This window comes from Trachypithecus francoisi, unplaced genomic scaffold (genome assembly GCF_009764315.1).
Source record: "Trachypithecus francoisi isolate TF-2019V2 unplaced genomic scaffold, Tfra_2.0 Lachesis_group11, whole genome shotgun sequence".
Taxonomy (NCBI): Eukaryota; Metazoa; Chordata; class Mammalia; order Primates; family Cercopithecidae; genus Trachypithecus; species Trachypithecus francoisi.
Window position 1 is genome coordinate 125,135,647 of NW_022681456.1, and position 13,477 is coordinate 125,149,123.

General features: G+C 58.3%; 2 protein-coding genes across 3 annotated transcripts; both read right to left on the bottom strand.

The window, feature by feature from the left end:
* Positions 1–256: 256 nt before the first annotated feature.
* On the bottom strand, positions 257–6,167 carry LAG3 (lymphocyte activating 3). The gene is made up of 8 exons (XM_033223027.1): positions 5,747–6,167; positions 5,315–5,462; positions 4,676–4,980; positions 3,815–4,084; positions 3,131–3,406; positions 1,209–1,451; positions 818–948; positions 257–492 (listed from the first exon to the last, which is right to left on the bottom strand). Exons 1-8 carry the CDS (start codon positions 5,802–5,804, stop codon positions 322–324), a joined length of 1,602 nt encoding a protein of 533 aa, XP_033078918.1. The 5' UTR covers positions 5,805–6,167; the 3' UTR covers positions 257–321.
* A 1,513-nt stretch (positions 6,168–7,680) lies between these two features.
* Positions 7,681–12,535, bottom strand: PTMS (parathymosin). Of its 2 annotated transcripts, XM_033223028.1 has the most exons (5): positions 11,924–12,535; positions 8,958–9,029; positions 8,634–8,712; positions 8,415–8,476; positions 7,681–8,241 (listed from the first exon to the last, which is right to left on the bottom strand). In XM_033223028.1, the coding sequence occupies exons 1-5, from the start codon at positions 11,966–11,968 to the stop codon at positions 8,191–8,193; spliced, it is 309 nt and encodes a 102-aa protein (XP_033078919.1). In that variant the 5' UTR covers positions 11,969–12,535; the 3' UTR covers positions 7,681–8,190. The 2 variants fall into 2 exon arrangements, with proteins under 2 accessions (XP_033078919.1, XP_033078920.1); XM_033223029.1 differs by lacking the exon at positions 7,681–8,241 and having other exon boundaries at positions 8,423–8,476; positions 8,634–8,789.
* Between the last annotated feature and the right edge of the window lie 942 nt (positions 12,536–13,477).

Below are 13,477 nucleotides of genomic sequence, written 5' to 3' on the forward strand. Positions count from 1 at the left end.
TGCGGAGGCAAGGGGCAAGGTCTTTTTGGGGGGAGCTTCAGGGAAATGATTACCCAGGAGAGAGAAAAAGAGAGTAAGCGCAAGAGAGAGAGAGAGACCAAGAAAGAAACGCGAAGCAGCCAGAAACAGAAAAGGGGAAGGTGAGGGAGGCTGGCTGGGGAAAGTAGGTTAGGAGGCTAGGGTGGGAGAAAGGAGCCCCCAGAGGCTGGGGAGAGACGGGAACCTTCACTTGGACACGAAAGAGCCAGACTCAGGCTTGCTGCTGACAGGGAGTTTATTTGGACTGGGCTGCTGAGATCTGCTGGCTGCCTCAGCTCCAGGTCAGAGCTGCTCCGGCTCGGGCTCCGGCCCCGGCTCCGGCTCCGGCCCCAGCTCGCGCTCCAGCTCCGGCTCTGGTTCCAGCTCCGGTTCTTGCTCGAGCTCCTCTGTCTTGCTCTGAGCCTGCGGAGGGTGAATCCCTTGCTCTAAGGCAGAAAATCTTCTTGGTCGCCACTGTAAGAAGAGATGGAGAGAGAGATGGAGGGTGGAAGGAGGAGAAGGATGAAGGGAAACGGATTAGGAAGGACACTGAGTCCATCTATTTTTTTCTCAGCCACCCTGCCCTCCCCATCTGGTCCTGGCTTTCTCTCAACCCCCCTTCCAGCCTACCCAGGCACAAGCCGTCCCTGGAGTGAGAGGCTTATGAAGGGGGGCTGCGAGGGCAAGTTCAGGGTCCCCTTTGGTCACCTTCCTGAGGAAGGGGTGTCATCAGCACTCTGAGTGAGGATGGAAGAGCAGGAGCTGTTGGGGGGGCGGGGTTGGCATGTCCCTGGCTCACCTGTCTTCTCCAAAGGTGAAAGCCAAAGGCTCCAGTCACCAAAAGGAGCAGAAAAAGGATACCAAGGATGAGAAACAGCGGGAGGTGGTCTGCTCGGAGGGCCCCTGGGGCTCTCCCAGAGCGTTGTGCACCTATGGAGAAAGTACAGGATGAGGTGTAGGGTCAGGGCTAGAAAGGACATTTTGTCACTCCCTCAGACTTTACAGATGCAATGAGATCCAGAGAGTTTAAGGGACTTGTCCCAGGCTCTTTCAGCTGATTATTGGTGGAAACAGGTCAGCCCTAGGGAAGATCAGGTCCCTGTCTGGAAAGAAAAGCGCTGGGATGGGGGTGGCAGGGGATAAAGATTATTGCTGTGGCATTGGGGTCCTGGCATTTTGGGGCCTTGGACCTGGGCTAGACAGTTCTGTGAAGTATACTGCTGCTCCAAGAAGCCTCTCCCCCTGGTGCAGCTGGCATTGCCAAGGCTGGGAAAGGAGCTGGGCTTCCTGTGCCTCCAGCCACGGTCCTGAGAAACTCCTCTGGGATGGGCGGTTCAGGGGGCTCCACACAAAGCGTTCTTGTCCAGATGCTGGAGTCACCTCACAAAGCAGCTTCCCCAGGGAGCCAGGTGACCCAAAGGATTTGGGAGTCACTGAAAAGAGTAGAAGGAAGAGATCTTTTGGGTTTCTGGCCCCCTTATGTGACACCACAGGTTGAACTCCAAGCCTCAATCACCCTGCACTCACTTGGGTTCTGGCCTGGTGAGGTTGGGGAAGGACATCAGGGGTCATGGCCCCGTTCATCTTTTTCTTTCTATTTAATTTTTTGTTAAATTTTATACAGATGGGTTTTCACCATGTTGCCCAGGCTAGTCTGGAACTTCTGGACTCGAGTGTTCTTCCTGCCTCAGCCTCTCAAAGTGCTGGGATTACAGGCGTGAGCCACCACACCCTGCCGGCCACATTTATCTTGTTCAGCAGGGGAGGGAGTCAGCTCCCTCCGCTGCTCAAAACATTTCCAGGCTCCCTACTGCCTTCACACTCAAACTGGCCCTGGCAGACCACAGAAGAAATACTATTACAGATTCTTTTACGTTACTTTCTACTCAAAATGCCCAGAACCCTCAAAATCAGTCAGATGAGCTGACCCCCCGTCTACTTCACAATTTTGCAACTTCCATGACATGGCTCACATCAGTGTCTCCTGCCTTGTGGTGTCCCCTGAATGAACATCATCCCCCTTTCTGAATGTATAGAGAACAGGGAACTGGCCCATTCATCTAGAGACAGAGCATTCTCCAAGTTGTAAAGTGAGAGATGGGAGGGTGGGAGGAGACAAAGGGTCCTGAAGAGTGATTTGGTGATGCAGACACCTGAGTTTAGATCCAGAGTCTGGCACTTTCCAGGTGTTTTGAGAAAGTCTCATTGAGCTGTCTACATAAAACAGTTGACCTTCAAGAAGGCATTGGACAGAAAGAACTGGTGGGCTTTGATGACTGATGGGACGCAGGGAGGAGGAGGCCAGGTTTCGAGGTGAGTGGATACCAGTGGATTACTGACAGGCTGAGTCAGCAAGGGGATTGGTGGTAGAAAAAGATGGGATTCAGGGTGAGGCGGCTGAGAGGTGGTATAATATCTAGTTAGAGGTATCCAGAAAGCAAGTGAAAACTCAGGATTGGCCTTCAGGAGATGTATTATCCATTAGCATGGTCACGTATTCATTCAACCTCTATACATTATTAAGCACCTGCCATGGAGTGCTACTACTTAGTGGCCACAGGTGAGTGCTGCAGACATGGTAATCTGTCATGGCTGATAGTTATCAACCAGTCAACACATACTCTCTGAGTATTATTTTTTCTGTGTTTGTTTTATACCGTCTTGGAAAACTCTTACTCAGTAAATATTTGCTGACCAAGGGACGGATTTATTAACTCCTCCCAAATCCAGGCCACTTCCTGCAACTTTAACCCAAGCCCTGTCCGCAAAGTAGAAAAGGGTTCTAGAAATATACTCTACCTCTTTTGAACCATTTGGAATTTTTGTCACCTTTCCTTCTAACTTCCCAGACCCTCCTGCCAATTGAGAGCAGGGGAGTCCCATAGAGAACAGTGGAACTTTTATCTTGTGACTCAAGAGGAGATTTTCAGTTTCGATTCTTTATTATGGGGGTGAGAAAAGTGGGGGCCGAGATGGGCAGGCTCGGGAACTTGTGCCCAGTGGCCTGGCATCACCCACTGGGTGGGTTTGCTCAGTCTTTGCCCCGCCAGCCCTTCCTCCCTGTTCTTTCTCCCCTGGGAGGGGAGCTACTCCTTTCCCATGTGAGGCTGACCTGTGATGATTGCCAATGTGACAGTGGCATTGAGCTGCTGTCCCTGCAGACGGATATGGCAGATGTAGGTCCCAGCCTGGGCCTGGCTTACATCCTCTAGTCGAAGGGTAAAGTCGCCATTGTCTCCAGCCACTAGGAGGTCAGGGCCTCCCCCAGGAGGAGCCCACTTGGCAGTAAGGAAAGACTGGGTCCCCACAGCAGGAGGCAGGCGGCAGGGCAGCTCCACCCTGGAACCTGCTCCAGCGTACACTGTCAAGGGAGTTGGGGGCTCCAGACCTGAAGAGAAAAGAAAATCCAGATTTAAAGCTGGGTGCTGCAGTCGGGAGGGAGTGCCGGGGCTGCAGGGAAGGGAGGCAGAAGAGTGCAGGAGATGCTCTGGCTCGTAAGAGTGCTAAGGAGCAGAATAAGGTGATGAGCTGAGGATGCTCAGAAACCCAGCAAGTGGGCTTAGCCAGAAGGAGAAGGAAGGCTGGCAATGGCGCTGGAAGGCTATGGGAGGAGCAAGAAGGGGTGATGGCAGCTGCAAGGCTGCCAGCAATATAAGGGGGTCAAACAGTGAGGCCCACGGCAATGATGTAGGCCACTGGCTGCCGAGAACTTGGTTTGGGGACCCATAGTCAGGGGAGGTGGCAAGGGGGGCAGGAAGGGCTTGTGGTAAAGTGTGAAGCAGAGTGGGGGAGTTACCCAGAACAGTGAGGTTATACATGATGGAGACATTGAAGCCATCTCTGTAGGTGAGGATGCAGCCCCAGGGCCCAGAGTCCATGGGGCCGACTTGGGGCAGGAAGAGGAAGCTTTCCACTAAGTGGTGATGGGGGGACTCCTGGACAGGGACTCGGCCCTGGCCCTGGTTCCGGAACCAATGCACAGAGGCTGGGCGGTCAGGGCGGCTGAAGGAGCAGTTCAAAATGACCCAGTCAGAGGTCCTGAGAGACCCTGAGGGGCTGGCAGTCACTGTGCAAGGATAAAGAAGACTTGATCAGCCCACTGGAAACAATTTCCCAACACAGCAGGACTGCCAAGCTGGAAGCTCCTGGAAACAGGAACCTGGCTTTAGACTTCTCTTCTCTCCCCATCACCCTCTCCCCATCTCAGCTCCCAGCACCTGGAGGTGCATAAAGTGGATCCCCACGAGTCCCCAGGACTACTTTCCCGTGTCCCTTGCCTGCAATTTACTTGGCATCAGCCACCCTTGCCGTTCTCCTGGCCTGGATCCCTGCGAAGCCCACCCCCTGAGCCACAGATACCTGAAATGAATCACTCTAGCCCCATGCTCTCCCCCTCCGCCCGCCTCTGGGCACTCCCGCGTGGGTGGGAGAAGGGGAGCTCGGGGGTGACACAATCTCTCCACAGGGCCCCCCATACACGTGCTTCGGGGGGCCCCTTCCACTCCAGCAGGCCGCCCACCCCCTTCCTCTACTCTTCTGGGAGCTCTCGGACACGGCCTAGAGCGCAGCCTCTGCCCCAGCCCTTCCTGCCTCCCCGGGGGGGCAGGGAATGGGGACCCACCTCCCAGCCCCTCTCCCGTCGTCCCGCCCCACATACTCGAGGCCTGGCCCACGCGCAGACGAAGGCGGCAGGAGAGGGCGCGGTCCCTGAGGTGCACCGTGGCGCGGTACTCGCCGGCGTCCGCGCGCCGGGCTGGGCGCAGCCATAGCGAGAAGTCCCCGCGCTGCCGGCCGCGCTCATCCAGCTGGACGCGGGGCTGCAGGGGCAGCCTCCCGCTGCGCAGGCCTCCAGGACCCACGCTCAGCACCGTGTAGCGGCGGGGCCTGGGCCCCCAAGAGTAGGGCGCCGCCGGGCGATGGCCGGGGACCAGGGGGTGGCCGGGGGCGGGAGCGGGCGGGCTGCTGGGCGGGAAAGAGAATGGAGTTGAGAAGCTCAGGGGCAGGCAGCCACCCGTTGAGGATGAGGACGCCCACCCCGAGAGTTCTCTTGACCACCAACCGTCCTCTCACCCCCGACCCCTCTGTTGGACTGGCAGCATCCCCTTCTGGAGAGAAGGGATGCAGGTGTGAGGGTATTGCAGAGCAAGGGCAGGAACGGTGCCGGCGAGGGCGGGGAGACTGGGTCACTGGCTTCAGAGGGAGTGACACCTCAGGGCAGGGGACAGAGGACCGGCATGGGTGTTGGGTTGTGAGTGCTGGATTCGAGGGTCCTGTTGCCCAAGTTTGGGGTGCATACCTGTCTGGTTGATGCTGCCAAGTGACCCCTGCTCTTCGCAGAAGGCTGAGATCCTGGAGGGGGATTGTGAGGCTGCAGGGGAGCTGGGCAGGAGCCCCCTCCTGGGCCCACACCACCGAGATCTCAGCCCCTGGCTGGGGAGGCTTCACTAGGTGAGCAAAAGAGAGGCCAAGGGGAGGGGGTGTGAGCCGAGAGGCAGGGGTAGAGAAGGAGCCTGGGTGTTCCCCGAGGGAGAAACAGGGTGCAGGAAGAGCTTGGGTTTCTGTCCCTTCTCTGCCCAGAGAGGCTTTGGGGGTGGAAGGACTGTCCAAAAAAGGGATTAGAAGAATCCACCACAGAGCTAAGGACCTCAGGACCTTTGTGGCCACAGAGATCCTTGCTGGTCCCCTCCTGTGGGGCTGGAGGTCAACCCTCCCGCCATCCCCGCTTTACCTGGAGCCACCCAGAGCGGCTGCAGAAACAGCAAGCCCAGGAACTGAGCCTCCCACATCTCTCCTATGGTCTGGGCAGCACTGAGCCCTCCAAAAGGAGGTCAGAAAAGGAAAGTGGGCAGTGGTGGGGGGTGGGGGGGCAAAGGAGAAGTTCTGCAGATAGGGAGGTGGAGGAAGGGGATCTAGAAGAAGGGAGACCAGGAGAGAGCCTTGGAGAGAGGATGGGGTGGGATGACCAGAGGCCAGAATCCAGAGGAAAGCTGGGCCGATCAGGCAGCCTGAGGAGGTGGGGGGTGTCCCAGGGAACAGAGCAGGGCCGTGGCGGAGAGCAGACAGAGCAAAGTGGCTGTCGTGACTGGGATGCCGTTCTGCTGGTCTCCGGGCCTTCACCCCTGTGCCCGGCCTTCCCTCCACCTTCCCCACTTCCCCTCCTCCCTGCCCGCCCCCCGCACCCCAGGGCTTACGGTTTCGCTTCGCAGTGGAAAGTCTGAGGGGGTTGATTCCCAGCAATAGCACCCTCCACCTCTGTGGTGGCACTCCCCTTGTTTACTTCCTCAGTCCTGGGTCTCCCCACCTCCCCCTCCTCGCCCCTGCCCCACCTTCCAGACTGCTCCCTCTCCCAGGGACCTTCTGCCTCCACGCCCCATTTCTGCCTGAAACTGCCCCCTTGCCCATCTCCAAGCTGCCTCCTCAGTCCCAATATTCACACTTCCTTCTTGGCAAGCTCTTTCCTTGTTGCTTAATCTCCTCCCTCATTCTCTTAACCTCCCAGAACTTCGTGACCCCTTTAGACCTGCCTTTCCACCCATCAGTACAATGTTTCCTGGGAACATGGTGGACAGGAAGCTTTACTGCACCCTAAAAAATGATAGGTCTAAGGCTAGGCATGCCAGCCTTGCGGGGCATGGAGAGTAACTACATTGTATTGAGGCTTCATTACGTGCTAAGCACTGTAGAGGACACTTATAGTAATTCATGAAATCTAGTAATTTTCCCCATTGTACAGATGAGGAAACTGAGCTTCAAAGAAATTGTACAATTTGCCAAGGTTAGGGAGTGTGAAGATAAAAGCTGTGAGTGTACCTGTGTGCGGGAGAGTGTTTAATCCTGACCTTGAATGAGTTATGGGAGTCTCCTGGGATAAATGATGCTGTTGATGAGTCAACACCCCTCCCCACTCCAGCTCAGGCCACCATGCACTCAGAAGCATTCTCCAATCCAGAGGTTCTGAACTAAGAGGAGAGGGCAAGGGTCATGCAGAGATGGAGAAATGCAGAAATCTTAGCAATCTCCTAACAGAGATCAAACTCAGGGGAAACAGAGGCAGTGGGACTAGGGAAGGCCCGAGACTGGCAAGAGTCATACAACTCCCGCTCCCCAGCCCAGCCCAGGGAGAGTGGGAGGGCAGGTGATGAAACATACAGCTGACCTGGGAATGACAAGAGGCCCAGGATTTCCCTGCTTGACTGGAAGGAGCTCTCTTCTGTGCCAGGCAAAGGGCATCTCTGATGCCCGGCAGCTCACTCCAGATCCTAGGAGGCTGAGACCCAGGACTACCAGCCCTCTCCCAGCTCAGGGGCAGGACTTCCTGTTTCTGGGCTGTTTCTCTGTGCCTGGTTCAGCACAATAGAGCTGGTAGCTTTCCACTGGGCTCAGCAGTGTCTAGGTCTTGTGTGGGTTAGCAGGGAAGTGTGTATTGCTGGGGAGGAGCATCCCTGAGAATCCAAAACAGGACGTAAGTCAGCTCTCAGAAGAGCTGGGCTCCGGGCCACCCCTGGAGGGCTGCTCTTGTCTTCTTGAGTCGTGGGTGGCAGGAGTGTGCTGCTGCTTTTGTATCAAAGGGAAGGGTCCTGGCAGAATGTGAGGTCAGCCACCCTCCTCCCTCTCTACCCTTTTGTCGCACTGACTGGACCCCCCGGGAAAGCAGGAGACAGGTTAAAAACAGAAGCGCGACCATTTCTTTATTAAATTATACAAAAAGGGAGGGGAGGGGGGCAGCTGTGGGGCTCGGCCCCAACCCCGGCCCCACCCCGGCCTGGCGCTGTCTGAGAAGAGGGGATCTGAGGGAGATCCAGGGGTCAGGCAGGATAGGGATGGGGCAGGACATGAGGCTGGGGGATGCAGAGGTTAGGTGGGAGAGGCTACCAAAGGAAGGATGGGGCTGGTAGGGGAGGGAGAAAGAGAGCAAAGAGAGAGAGGAGCAATTGGGGGCCAGCTGGGGAGCTCAGATGGAGCAGGTCAGGAGGTGGAACAATGGCAGAGTGAGGGTGGAGGGCGCAGTGTCTGGAAAGGCGGAAATGAGAAGGCTGGGGAGAAAGAAGAGGGTGGCAGCTCTGGTGCAGGGCCCAGAGCAGGGAGCCAGGTGAACAGTGGCTGGACTTGTCTGCCCCCACCCCCACCTCCAGGCCCAGAGAGGCCTCCCAACCCCAGCCTGTTGGCAGGGGCTCACGCCGATGCCCCATTTTCTGTCTTCTGCCGCTTGGGATCAGCTTCATCCTGTGGAGAGGGAGAGAATGCGGGAGTTGTAAAATGGGAGGGGAGACCTCCCCCTGTCCCGGTCCTGTTCCAGCCCCCACCCCTGCTGCACAGGTATCTGGGTCCAAATCCAAAGGGCGCCCAGCCCGGCTGCATCCCTGACAGCCCCTCAGGCCCAGCAACCCAGCCCAAACCTCCTCTTCGGCAGCTCTCTTCAGCGCGGGCCCTTCGTCATCCTCCTCTTCTTCTTCCTCATCTGAGGAGCCAGAAATGGGTCATTGGGGAAGGGCAGGAAGCTCTGGCACAGACCCCCTGTGGTCGCCCTCAGCCCTGCTTCAGGTCTTCAAACCCACCCTGACTCTGCTCATTTGAGCCCAGACTTTGCCAGCCCAGCCTCCCCTGCCCCTCCCCACCTTCTTCTTCCCCTTCATCTTCCTCCTCTCCATCCTCAGCAGTTTCCTCTTCTTCCTCCTCAGCCCCGTTCTCCTCCTCCTGTGGGGACCAGGGGAGGGAGTAGCCTCAGGCTGGCTGCATGCCTTGCCCACCATTACCACCAATGGGAGGGGAGACTGGGTGAGAAAAGGGCTTGGGAGGGGCCTCAGGGTGGGGCAGCAAGGATGAGAGGGCTCAGTGCAAGGGCAGGACCGAGCATCCTCAGAAGGAAAGTGGAGGAAGGATGAGATGATTGGGAGGAAGATGGTAGGGTAGATGTGGTCCTCTCCCCCACCCCTCCACACCTCCACCACTTCTTTCTTTCGCTCTTTCCGGCTTGCCTTCTCCTCCACCTTCTCCTTCTTCTCCTTCAGGTCCTGCAAGGGAGAAAGAGGTCACCTTTCTCACCACAAATGGCTTGCAGCCCCTAAGTCCCTGCAGCCCCCGTTCTCCCTCTGTAGTGAGCTTAGAGGCGTGTGAACTGAAAAGGTGACCACAACTTAAGACACAGAATAGGGGCCCCAGAGTCCTTACATTAGGGCCATGAAGGGGTTGAGACCAAACACCTCCTTCCCCAAGACCCAAGGTGGGGTGGGAAAGGGATGAAGAAGCAGGAGCGGGCAACCAGGGCAACGATCCCCACCCCCATCAAGTTCTCCCAAACCTCACTGGCTGAAGAGTTCAGCTCAGCAAAGCAAATCCTCTCCATCTGCTTGTAGCCTCAGTGCCCCACCCCCTCCTGTGTCCCTCCGCCTCCCTGGCCTGCCCCCCACTGCCCGCCCAGCTCTGCCTTTTGTCTACCTCTGGGGCCTTTTCCTGAGGACTCTCTCTCCTGGGCATCCCTCCCAGCTTCCCCTTCAGCTTCTAAGGTCTTTGTTTCTCTCCGTCTGTGTCTCCCTAATCCTCAGGCCCCTACTTGGCCAAACACTACCAGAGACAGGGAGAGCACCTTAGCACATTCCCAGCACCCCTCCCACTTTCTGCCCTCCCCACCCCAAAACAGTTCAAGTAGTTTCCTTCTTCCTGCCTCCCATGATGTATGCATGGGTGTAGTGGAAGAGTGGAAGTAGCCATTTCCAGTGGAAATGTAGGTGAAGTAGGAGAGAAAACAAGGAGGGGAAGAGTAGCAGGCGTGGGAGACAAGGAGAGAGCAACAAACAAGGTCTGGGACTGGGGTGGGATAGGAATGGAGAAGAGGGAGGCACCTGTCTAGTAGACCCTCCCACCGGCCAGCCCCTCCCCTTCACCCCAAGATCCTAGCAGGCATAGGGTGACATCCTGTGCTGATACGGCAGCGGGAGATGCCCATGTGAGTCTCTTCTGGACACTACACTAGCCTCCCAATTCAGATTCCAGTCCTCTCCTCACCCACTCCTTGGCAGGCACAGTGTAACACGGTAGGTGTCCTTGTGTGATCTGATCTGGTGTCGGTGTGCTATGCTGTGTATCTGATTCCATGTGAATGGAAGTCGCCTGTGTGAGATCACCCTGGCGGGGGGGGGGGGTCTTTTCTGGAACAGGATAGGGGATAGGAGAGGAGCCTGGTGCAGAACGCCTGCCCTGAGGGGCACTCAATTCCCTCCTCCCTTTAAGGGTAGCTGAGCACTCTTCACCCTCACTCCAGCGAGGTTGCCCTTCCACCCCACCGTGAAGTCTTCATTTCTGTGCCACAAGGTCAGTATGGCATTTCCACTACCTAGTGGGCTCTGTCCTACATCCTGGGCCAGGACAGCAAGGAGCTGGTCAGCTTCTCTCTGGGAGCCCTAGCACCAAAAGTCTGTATGGCCCTGGCCTGACTTTCCCATCTGGGCTGATGGAGGGAGGGAGTGAGAATACCAGAGACCAAAGTTCAAGAGGCCGGGCCCTCTCCTCCCCTGTTCTGTCCTTCTGGTCACTGTCCTTCCATGATCCCTTTTCCAGGAGAATATGTGACCTGGGCCCTAGGTCTTCTGCTAAACGGCCCTCTGGCCTCATTTACTCAAGACAGGCACACACACCTACACCGGCCAACAGCGATGCATAGACAGTTAGAGAAGGGCACCCACGGGACGGGAGACACATGGCCCAGCGCTGGGCCATTCTGGTACACACTCTTGAGACAGCACGGGAGCAAAGCGGAGCCACTTAACACTCACAAAGCGACAACATGGCTCCAGAAGATCTACGTCTCCACATGCACACATGTAACTGACACGGGCAGTCCCACACACTCGCTGGATTTCAGACATACAAAGACACCTACTCAGTTAAGTCACATGCCACCGCACAGCCCGCCGGAGGGCCACACGGGCGCACCTTGGCAGATCGCACACAGCCCCTCTCCCACCGCCGTTAATCCCATTGGCTCTCCCCGTTTCACTTCGCGGGCCTCCGGGAGACCAGTGTGACGGCCCCTCAGCAACCACCGCGCCCCAACCCACCCCGCCATACACATACACACACAAGATAGGGCTCCCAGCCCCCAAACCCCGGCCGCGTTAATTTCCCAAAGCGACACTCCGCAGGTTCCCTGGGGAAATTAGAGGAAGGCTGGAAGAGAAGCAAGGGCGAACGGATGGGGCAGGGGAAGGGAGCTGATGAGGGCGAGGACAGGTCGACGCAATGCCATGCAATGCCCAGCCTTGGCTTTTTCGAAGGCTATTCCTGCCCCGCTTCTAATTTTTAGGAATTCGAGATTCTTTCAGTGTGTATGTGGGAAAGGGACGATGAAGAGAAAATAAAGCTGAAAGCCAGCTGAGGGGAGGGAACGAAAAAACAGAGGCAGTCGCCGTCCGGGGAGAGAAGCGAGCGACGGTCGGGCCGCGGGGAGGGGCCGGGAGGAGTAGCCTCCAGGGAGAGTCCTGTTTACACTTGAGGATCTCAAACCGCTTAGCGAGGAAAGGTGAGGTCGGGTTGCAAGGAGAGACGGGGCAGCGGGGCGCAGGGAGAGGGCGCGGCAAAGTGAGACTCGGGGCGTTCGGACGGGAAGCCGGACGGGATCCGGTCAGCGAGGTGGGGCCGAAGAGGGGTGGGGACGGCTGCGGGGGCCGGCGCGACCGGAGCGACGAGGCCGGGCGCCGTGGTGCGCGCAGGGCAGCTAGAGGGCGCTGGCGCTAGCCGCGCGGAGCCGGGAAGGCAGCTCCGGGCCGGGGAGCGGTGGGAGGGCGCAGTGGGGTCCGCTAGGACCCGGGCGCGAGGGCCGCGCGGGGCCGTCGGGGGCGGCCCGGGGCAGAGGACCGCGCCGGGCCCCAGGGCCACGCGAAGTCCGGGCCGCCGCTGCCCCCGCCCGTACCTTGGCGCTCAACTCGGCCGCTGCCTCCACGCTTTTCTCCGACATGGTGCCGGGGCCGGGGCCGGGGCTGGCGGGGAGCCGGGGTCCCGGAGCCGAGACGGAGGGGCCCTGGACGGCGGAGGGTGGCCGCGGCCGGAACCTGGCGCGGTGGCGGCGGCGGCGGCGACAGCGGCAGCGGCGGCCGCTCGGCAAGCTGGGTCTCTGGAAGAGGCGGCAGAGGCGTGCGGGGTGGGGCGGGGGTGGGTCTGGAGCGGAGACCCGCAGGGCTGCGGCCGTCCGGAGGGCGGGCGGAAGGGCGGTGCAGGCGGTGGCCGGCGCGCTCGGCCGCGGTCGCTCGGTCCCGGGCTCGCCGCCCCCGCACCAGCAGAGCTGCCGCCGACCAGCCGCTGCCGCCCCCGGGAAGGGAACCCGCTTATAAGGCGGCGCTGCCCGACGGGAGGGGCTTCCCAGGGGTGGGGCAGGCGGGAGCGGGGAGGAGAGGAGAGGGGAGGGGGATGAAAGAGGAGGTTGGAGAGGTGGGGATAGGAGGATGAAAGCGAGGGGAGGGAGAGCTAGAGAGTCGGGAGGGAGGACGAGACCAGGAGGGGGAAATGGAGAGACTGACGGCCGCGGAGAAAGGAGTGGGGCGAGGAGGTGGGAAGGGGTGGGGTTCCTGCGGGGAGGCACCTTTCCAAATCCCAACCTACTGCCTGCGAATGTGGAGTCTGGCTTTTGGGGGCGGACTGGAGAGGTGGCCAGAATCCTACTGACCCCAAAAAAGCCCTGGGATTTTGTCAAAGGGTGGGGTGAGGGGAGCAGATGGGAAGATAGGGCAGGTATTTGAGAAACCAAAAGCTTAAAAGAAGAGGAAGAGGGTTCGGGCGCTCCTTCCACACCACGCCGGATTTCCCCCTCTCATCCTCCATCCACATTCTCTGGATGGCCTTGAGGAGGGATGGGAGGGCAGAAAGGGCGGCCCAGCCTTCCCTCCTGCCAGATTGACACTTGTGACCCTTGCCGGGTGCCTGCCTTCCTGGCCCCGTGCTGGGAGCCGGAGGGAGTCAGGCCCCTGGTCTCCTTTGCTTCCAGCTCTCCTCCATCTTCCACCTCTCTTATTCGCCAGTCTCACCTCACTTTTATTCGCCTGTTCCTTCTATTTCTCTTCATCCGTCCTCAGTCATCTGTACCCAGACCCCTCCCTCACAACCAATTATAACTCGAATCGCTCCCATTCTTCTCTCATCTCTTCTCCACTCCTTACTGACCCCTCTTCTGCCCTTCCACCTCTGGTCTCTTTCCGTATCTTTCCCAGACAACCCTGCTCTTGTCTTATCTGAGTCAGGCACCTGGCCCTCTATTCTTGGCTGGCTTTCCTCAACTCCTCTTTCTGTCCTCATTTTTTACATTTGCCGTCCGTTAGCTTTTCTCATTCCTCTGCTGCCATCTTCCCTAGCCTTTCTGGGTTATATTTGCCTCCTTTGCAAATATAATACAGGTCCAGGTCTGGAGTTCCAGCCCCACCCTATTCCAGACATCCTCAGCTCCTCGCCCTCAATCTCGGTATCTTTGAGTCAT

Excerpts from the sequence above, each read along its gene's own strand:
- LAG3 (XM_033223027.1), bottom strand. The coding sequence starts at position 5,804 with ATGTGGGAGGCTCAGTTCCTGGGCTTGCTGTTTCTGCAGCCGCTCTGG. Across the intron at positions 5,463-5,746 it reads GCCGCTCTGGGTGGCTCCAG|TGAAGCCTCCCCAGCCAGGG; the intron begins GTAAAGCGGGGA and ends TTGCTCACCTAG. Across the intron at positions 949-1,208 it reads CACAGAACTGTCTAGCCCAG|GTGCACAACGCTCTGGGAGA; the intron begins GTCCAAGGCCCC and ends CTTTCTCCATAG.
- PTMS (XM_033223029.1), bottom strand. The coding sequence starts at position 11,968 with ATGTCGGAGAAAAGCGTGGAGGCAGCGGCCGAGTTGAGCGCCAAG. Across the intron at positions 8,790-8,957 it reads GAAAGAAAGAAGTGGTGGAG|TCTCCCCTCCCATTGGTGGT; the intron begins GTGTGGAGGGGT and ends TTTCTCACCCAG. Across the intron at positions 8,477-8,633 it reads AGATGAAGGGGAAGAAGAAG|ATGAGGAAGAAGAAGAGGAG; the intron begins GTGGGGAGGGGC and ends CTGGCTCCTCAG.